Here is an 8720-nt window from a genome sequence, read left to right on the forward strand (position 1 = left end):
TATTATTTTTATATAATTTAATGTACAAGTGTTACCAATCATCTTGAGATTAGCTAAGGTTCATTAGAAGTTCATATGTAAATTTTTGGTCGTCTACCGTTAGTCATTTTCGAAAAAGAGATAAATCAGTTATCTAATGAAAGAATACCTATTTTGTTTTCTCATTTACAGTATTTGTTTTATTACTAACAAAGAACTTGCCTTTTTTGACAAAAAATGTTATTTAGGTTTTATACTTCTAAAAACCCAATATTTTTCGGGAAGCTCATCACCGATCTTTATGCAATTTTTTGGGGCCGCACCGCTGATTCATTATTTTGAGAAAAACTTTAGATAAAACTTGCACGCTTATATTAATGTTTATCCTTGAGTGTAACCTAGACCATGACCATAGACTGTCACCTGTTTTCTAGGGAATTTAAAGGGAATGCGTATTTTTCATTTCAGTAATTTGATCTTCGGAAATATCATTGAAACTGAACAATTTCTTTTAATTTTTCATATTTCGAAAGACGTTTCTAAGCAACAATTTTTGTGTATTTCACCGGGTTTGTTCGTCACCCCCTTTGTTCTAACTGACGTGTCAGCCCTTCCATAGCTCCATTAAGCATACCGATATCGGCATTTCTATAAACTTTTGGTCACCATCTCGATGACGTAATCAAAATAAAAATGGACACTTTCACTATTTGATTCTACCCCCTGTTCCTAGCGGGTTATCTAGAACCGTAACCCATTCTTATCATGGGAACATGTTACCGTATCCTGGAAATCTCCCATCATAATGAAATGTGGAACGGCTTTCGCGAAAATTTTCGGGAAATAATGAACATCAGCGTAATCTCGTTATTTCAAACTTACCGTATCTAGCAGGTCTATTACTTTTATAATGAAATACAGCCACACGTGTCTTGCAACGAAAATTGACATTTCGTCCGTTGAATAACTTATTGGCTCGCATATGAAACTATATGTAAATAATAGGTGGCGTACAAACTGAAAAAAAGGTAAAATTGGTAGACATCGGGGGTACATCTAAATTGCCAGAAAAACTTACCTGTATAACGAGATACCCGCACAGTATTATCTGAACAATATTGTATATGATTAATACTTTTTCTAAGTCGAAAGGTGGTCTATTTTTCATTAATCGAGGCCCTAATTTGAAGACGAAATAGATGTAAAACGCTACAATGATTGCCACAGGGATCGGCGATGACATCAGGAAGAACGGTTCCACCCTAGGATCTGTCAATATCAATATTTTGCTCATTTATATAATAATTTATGATGGAACTTCTTGAATTTGAGATAACTAAATCATAGAATTTATACATAATATACACCATACAGTAATTCTGTGCATGCACTAGATGATGGTCCTCATTTTTAACTTCCCATTAGGAAGTTATTGTAATTGGGTCGAAAAGTGAAATCGGAATTTTCATTATATTTCCACGTTTTAACATATTAGTAGCATGCTAGCCAATTTTTTTGATGATGTGTGTATGTACGTACGTACGTACGTACGTACGTACGTATGTACGTACGTTCGTATGTCAGCATTTTTTTCGTTTTCGATATCTCAAGAACGGATTGAGATATCGCCCTCAACCAAAATTTTTTCGAAAGATATTATCATAATGAAGATCTGAAAGAAATTTGAACGAAATCGGTCAAGCCGTTTTTTTTTTATAAAAAAAAAACGAATTAATTACAAACAATTTAATTAAAATACGTTCTAATCTAATCACAACAATGAAGTTACGGAATCAATAATAACTGTATTATCTAATGGGAAGTTAGTCGTATTAGCACCGACCAAAGCGTGCTCAGACCAATTTTCAATTTTTAATCGGTTGCTGATGATTCAGTTGAATTCAGAACTGCAATTTTTAGGTGAGAATTTGTTGAAAATTGTTCATTGCTAACATGGTCATAGGCAAGTAGTTTAATGGGTTCAAACAAGAAATAACAAGTAAAATGATATTTTTAAGGTTCCGTACAACCGAACGAAAAACAGAACCCTTATAAGATCACTCGTGTGTGTGTCTGTCTGTCCGTCTGTCACAGTCAATTTGATTCGAATTTACTAGACCGCTTAAATTGAAACTAAAGATAATAAATTAATTTTGAACGTGAGGGTCATTTTTAGGGAATTAAAAAGAAAAACGTTTTACAAACTGTACCGTGTGACATATCAAATGAAAGGGCTTGTTTTAAGGGTCTCAAAATATTTTTTTATAATTTTAAAATAAATAGTTTTAAAGTTACTTAAGAAAATAGATGAAAATTGACCATTCCTTGCCCCTCATATTCAAAATATTGAACCTAAAAGTTTTGAAAAAATACAGAAGATAGTTCTTCACTTATACATTACAGGAAGATTAATAAAAAGTCTATGGTCTGNCCTTGCCCCTCATATTCAAAATATTGAACCTAAAAGTTTTGAAAAAATACAGAAGATAGTTCTTCACTTATACATTACAGGAAGATTAATAAAAAGTCTATGGTCTGGACATAACATGGTAAATCTTGCTACAAATTTACATTTGCAGTTTGAGTGTATGGGGAACGTGTTTTTTTTTTCAGTTTTGTGTTATATTGATGTTTTACTTTTAGTTTTACATTTTTTTAGCCAGATCGCCATGCTATCGCCCGTTTGACTTACCGTAGCATCTCTGAGAAAACGGCTCTGCTAAAAATAGGTAGTAGTCGTAAAAGCCTAAACAATGTTTTTAAATTTCGAAACTAATATTAACTAAATTCCTTGTAATTTTTACGCGTTTCTTGCTGCACTCTTCTGAATAAGTTATCGAGTTCAATAACTTGGGGAAGGCGGGATGACTATAATAATATGTAAATTTTAATCAACTCTTGTCTATCGTTATTATTACATATATAAAAAATGGCTAATTTCAGAGCATTTATGGCAGCGTTATTAATGTAACCTTTAACACTCAAAAGCGTGTTTCTAACGTCATTAAGTGGGTTTGAATAACCGGTAAATGCAAAGATGAATTATTTATTATCTTTTGTGCCGTCTACCTTATTGTTCTGAATAACTACACTTGGAACCAGAGATAGAATTACCAAACTTAAGGTAAAATTTCATTTGGTGGATTTATATTCATGAAATTTTGAAATTCATTCTTACACATTTACACATCAATTTTTGTCATTTAAAAGTTTCAAATTAACTTTTTCAAACTTTTGAAGTTTTTTACTCCGGCATATAATTCGACAAATGATGTAGAAAATTAAAATTAGTCATAGAGCTAAAAACTAAAGCAAATTGAGTATAAAATGGAATGGTCCTAAACGAATGTTTAAAATAAACTAATACTCTCCCTTATCATTTTTCAAACTATTACCGTTCTGCATAATTGTGTTAAATACATTAGCATCGTTAACATGGATGAGAAAGACATTTAAGTTCTTTAACTATCCTTAGACAAAAATTTTCAGTCTCTCAGTTTTTCAGAGTTTTTCAGCGTCTCTGAGAGCGTCTCTCACAGTCTTTCACAGTCTCTCAGTTATTGCCCAGGTGTTTTTATGGATCTCTCACAGTCTCTGTATGAGAGACTCGAACGATAAAATTGTTAATTCAGAGATTCAAGTCTCTCGTTCAGAAACTGGATACGAAATGAGGATCTCTCTATGAGCGACTAGAGTCTCTCGTTCAGAGACGCTAAATAGTTTTTTCGACAATCTCCCGACAAACTCTCACAGCGACATCAGAGAAACTCGATGAGAGACGGAGACTCGAGCCTCCCTTTCAGAAACTCTGAGAGAATGAACATTTTTATCTCGGGTAGGTACCTCTTGAACTTTTAATTTTGAAACAATTATTGGAACCCAAACCTTAAGTAATCGGATTTGATTTTAAAAAAACTTATTCTTGTAGGAATCTGTTTATAGTTAGATACTTGACCGATTTTTAAAATCGCCCAGTAGTAATTCATTTAATTTGTGGTTTTTAGGGTTCCGTACGTTCGAATCAAAAACTGAAACTTTATAGGATCACTAGTGTGTCTGTCTGTCCGTCTGTCACAGTCAGCCGATTAAGTTGAAATTTAGTACACATACGAATTTCTGTGGCCCAAACACGGACGCATAACGTAAATAAATTAATTTTGAGCATGGGGTCATTTCTGGGGGCCTATAGGAAATTAAAAAAGAAGTTTTGCAAACTGTACTGTATGACATATCAAATTAAAGGGCTTGTAGTAAGGGTTTTAAATATNCTAATTTAGAACAATTTAGTCAACAATTTGTTAAAGTGCATGTTAGCTAATGGATAGAAACAATTGATTCACTCAAACAATAAGTAATTTAACTATAATTAATAAATAATGTAACAATAGAATAATAATATTAGTCTACCTTAGATATTGTAGGTATATTTGGAGAACTAGAAAATGGTAGAGAATAATAATAGGGTGAGTGAAGTCGGCAAACCGCCTCGCCACCCTGCATTATTTGCTTCTTCGTGATCTTGGATTCAACTCTCCTCGATTATTATTGATTTCGCTAGTTAATCTACTAATCTAGTAGGTACGTAGTGTTAACTTGAAGTTTAAATAAATAATTAAATAAGAAGAATTTAAGGATAATATGTAATAGAGTACGTTAATGATATTAGCATAAGGGCAGACAAGGGCCAAATACATTTAGGTTTTGAGATGGCATCATGAGAACTGCTTCATTTTATGCTTATTATACTTAACTCTGATGTAACTTTCGGTAGTCTGACAGGTAGAACTAAGAAAATCTTCTGTCAGCATTTCGCGCTCTATTATTGACCGGATTCTAATCGATAAAAAATAATAAGAAGATAAAAAAACGAAAACATTAGGATCCTTTTACATATACAGCGGGGTTTCACATTTAAATCGAAAGTAATACCTACCTGTTAATCAAATTCATCTTACAAGATTTTCTTAATCCAAATACTTAATACATTTTATAAATCTTGCTACAAATTTACATTTGCTGTTTGAATATATGGAAGAAATTGTTTTTTCTTTTAAATGTAACTTAAAAAATAACGAATGCAATGAATCTAATTTCAAGCATACATATAAGTTTAATTTTACAGATTTAACTTGCTTACCTGCTAATTCGTAAAATAGATGGTGATAGCCACTAGCGAGTTTTTTAAATAATTGTGACATTTTGAGAATGTGTGTGCCCTACAGTAAAAACTAAGATCAAAAAAAATTTGTTGAAATGTTTCTAGTGAGACAACGGCACGTACAGGGCTTGTCTTTATCAGGTCATTTAACTAACTAACTGACGCCACAGAAACGCTTGGTAATGAATACAATGGTTTTTAATGAATATTTAGATCGGGATTATTACTGTTTCTGAAAAAATTGCGTATATTTCACTTCAGCTGTGTAGCGGTGTATCCAACAATAAAAAGCACAAGTCACAGCTACCTATGCATGTTTTGGAAATTTGAATTTCAAAATAATAATTCCGTCCAATAAAATTTAATAAAACGCTAAAGTCTCGAATTCCATACGAAAACGTTTAAAAAATTCAAAACGTATTTCGACACTAAAGGCGTCATCCTCAGACCAACTACATCCATCTGAAAGAATAAGATTTTCCGATAACTAGGGTGAGCGTCCGTTTTAGTTTTTTCATGTTTTTATTTTTACACCCGAAGATAGTGACAAAAATTCATGAATACTTTTTTAGTTCTGCCTTTCAGACCACTGAAAGTTACAGTGACAAAAATTCATAAATAATTTTCTTAGTTCTGCCTCTCAGACCACTGAAAGGTACATCAGAAATAAGTAAAATAGGCATAAAATCGAGCGATTCCCGTGGTGTCAATGTTGTAAGAATAAATATTACTTTTCCGATAACTTCTTGTTATGCAACAATACCTTCATTTCTTCTATTATTATATACTAATAGGAAGTACCAACTAAATCAACAATGGAGAAGGCATAAGTGCAGCAAGGGCCGTAAGGGTTGAAATTCTGGCATAAAAGTTTAAAAAAAGTGTTTATTTTTTTGATAGCTGGCAATGTGAAGTATGAAATTATTTAACTTACGCAGTGGTTATGTATAAACTATTTTTTTTAAGCGAATCTATAAACCTAATTTAGAACAATTTAGTCAACAATTTGTTAAAGTGCATGTTAGCTAATGGATAGAAACAATTGATTCACTCAAACAATAAGTAATTTAACTATAATTAATAAATAACGTAACAATAGAATAATAATATTAGTCTACCTTAGATATTGTAGGTATATTTGGAGAACTAGAAAATGGTAGAGAATAATAATAGGGTGAGTGAAGTCGGCAAACCGCCTCGCCACCCTGCATTATTTGCTTCTTCGTGATCTTGGATTCAACTCTCCTCGATTATTATTGATTTCGCTAGTTAATCTACTAATCTAGTAGGTACGTAGTGTTAACTTGAAGTTTAAATAAATAATTAAATAAGAAGAATTTAAGGATAATATGTAATAGAGTACGTTAATGATATTAGCATAAGGGCAGACAAGGGCCAAATACATTTAGGTTTTGAGATGGCATCATGAGAACTGCTTCATTTTATGCTTATTATACTTAACTCTGATGTAACTTTCGGTAGTCTGACAGGTAGAACTAAGAAAATCTTCTGTCAGCATTTCGCGCTCTATTATTGACCGGATTCTAATCGATAAAAAATAATAAGAAGATAAAAAAACGAAAACATTAGGATCCTTTTACATATACAGCGGGGTTTCACATTTAAATCGAAAGTAATACCTACCTGTTAATCAAATTCATCTTACAAGATTTTCTTAATCCAAATACTTAATACATTTTAATATATTTTCCGCATAAAGCGTTATTGTTAAATTGTTTGTTTATACTTTTTATGAGCTAGTGTATTCACTTACCTGCAAGTTGATTCGAGTGTAAGTAAAAATAAAACCAAAAAATTGAGAATTGCAGAATTTATTTTACAGTAGAATCGAAAATTAAAATTTTAATTAATTTATTTACAGTTATTTAAAGGACAAATAAATACTGTCATAAAGGAAACATGCTCTTCCTTTTGTAGTTCCCTCTCGAGACTCACAAATTCCGAAAGACGCCAACCATACAAGAATTTAATTATTATATCATATGATTAATAAAAGTTCCTCAATTCATTTTTACTAAATGCATGCTGTATTTATTTAATTATGGCACCTACATAGATTTGTAAAATGAAAATAGATTCTTTTGAAATAACGGAATATCGCAATTGTTTAGCTAAAAATATAATAATTGTACTCGTCAATTATTGCACTGTCCGTATTCTCTCATTTTAAAAATCAATTAAAATCAACAAATAAACAAGAGGAATGAAATCAATAATCCACATCACTTAGGTACACAAAAACATCCAACAGTAGCACTCATTCAAATGTTTGTAACATGTATGATTAATATAATCATTTTGAGCAGCATTCACTTATCCGCTAAGAAAAAGAACAAGAAACAAGAACATAACTATTTCCTACTATTTGGTTTTCAGTTTTCCATTTTTGACCACGTTATTGTTGTTTACGCTGTCCGACGACTCCGATCTTTCAATTTTCTTGTCACTCTTGCCGTATGTTCTCAAGTAGAATTGTCCGAATAAATAGAAAAAGAACATCGCCTGGGTGCCCAATAGAAACACTATGAACTTCGGGTAGTCGCATTGTCTGAACAGTACTTGGAAATTGTGAATGAATATTATGCAGAACTGGATCTGTAAAAAAAGTAAAATATATTAAAAGGTATCCGCTAAAAGGAAGGAACCTAAAAACGTAGTTCAGATGAGGGAAATTCTTTCATAGTTCCTACAACGTACTAGGTACTGTGCAATTGTAGATTAAAAAAATGATTAGTATTGACACAACATTTGCAAACCCAAGAAAAAGGAATTTTATTGAAAACGAACATTTTTCATTCCTGACATATTCTAAAATTTGGAAAAAGCTAATTCGAAGGTAATGTGAATTTTAGAACCTCCTTGCTAAATAAACCAATAAAAACTCATCCTAGCTACCACAAAATCTATTCACTGTGGACAAGTGTCGTCCATTTAATTTGTGCAAAATCAACTCGAGACTTTCTCTTTTAAGAAAATTTGAATTTTAAATAATGATTGTTTGCATTTTTCGCATCATTTTCTCATACATAGTCGATACAAATCTCTATCGCAATGCAGTTAGTTTCATTTATAAATAAGTATAACTTGAGTTGCAATCTTTGACTGACGTGTAAACTGTGATGCTTATATCGGATGAGAAACCTTTTTGTATAATTCAGGACCCTAATACAAAATTAAAATGATAAGTAGAGAATAATTGCTTTGAAAATTTGAAAAATCCTGATAAATACTAAAACTTAAAGGACCCCGTTAGATCCTTACAGAAAATGACCATCTGTCAAACACTTTGGAAATCCTTATGGAAGAATGGAACTTTAAGGGATCGTATCTCAAAAAGATGAGTTTTTACGACTTAGCAGCTTAGCACCTAATGAGACTTTAGATTTACACGTCGAGAACTACGAGAAGAGAAGGCCATTTTCCGTAAGAATCTAGTGGAGTTCTTTGAATAGCTTGTCATACAGTTTTTACATGTATGTAATGACAATACATAAGAAATATTGAATTTAAAAATATAAAAAGACTAATTAAAATATAAATAAAGGAATAATTTACTAGAAAT

At 31.7% G+C, this 8720-nt stretch overlaps 2 protein-coding genes across 3 annotated transcripts in view; both read right to left on the minus strand.

Annotated features, from left to right (window-relative positions):
• The window catches only part of LOC108738685 (elongation of very long chain fatty acids protein 7-like), an 11972-nt gene extending 6668 nt beyond the window's left edge, over positions 1 to 5304 (minus strand). The window contains exons 1-3 of the mRNA XM_018472215.2: positions 5117 to 5304; positions 1058 to 1248; positions 862 to 996 (exon numbers count right to left, since the gene is read on the minus strand). Coding sequence (XP_018327717.1) covers positions 862 to 996; positions 1058 to 1248; positions 5117 to 5177 — 387 coding nt within the window. The 5' untranslated portion in view covers positions 5178 to 5304. The remainder of the gene's footprint in view (positions 1 to 861; positions 997 to 1057; positions 1249 to 5116) is intronic.
• A 1649-nt stretch (positions 5305 to 6953) lies between these two features.
• Positions 6954 to 8720, minus strand: part of LOC108738684 (elongation of very long chain fatty acids protein AAEL008004) — a 64140-nt gene continuing 62373 nt past the window's right edge. For both annotated transcript variants that reach the window (XM_018472214.1, XM_018472212.1), the window contains exon 8: positions 6954 to 7753. In XM_018472214.1, the coding sequence (XP_018327716.1) occupies positions 7520 to 7753 (234 nt within the window). In that variant the 3' untranslated portion in view covers positions 6954 to 7519. The remainder of the gene's footprint in view (positions 7754 to 8720) is intronic.

Source organism: Agrilus planipennis, unplaced genomic scaffold, assembly GCF_000699045.2.
Source record: "Agrilus planipennis isolate EAB-ADULT unplaced genomic scaffold, Apla_2.0 scaffold121, whole genome shotgun sequence".
NCBI classification, from domain to species: Eukaryota; Metazoa; Arthropoda; class Insecta; order Coleoptera; family Buprestidae; genus Agrilus; species Agrilus planipennis.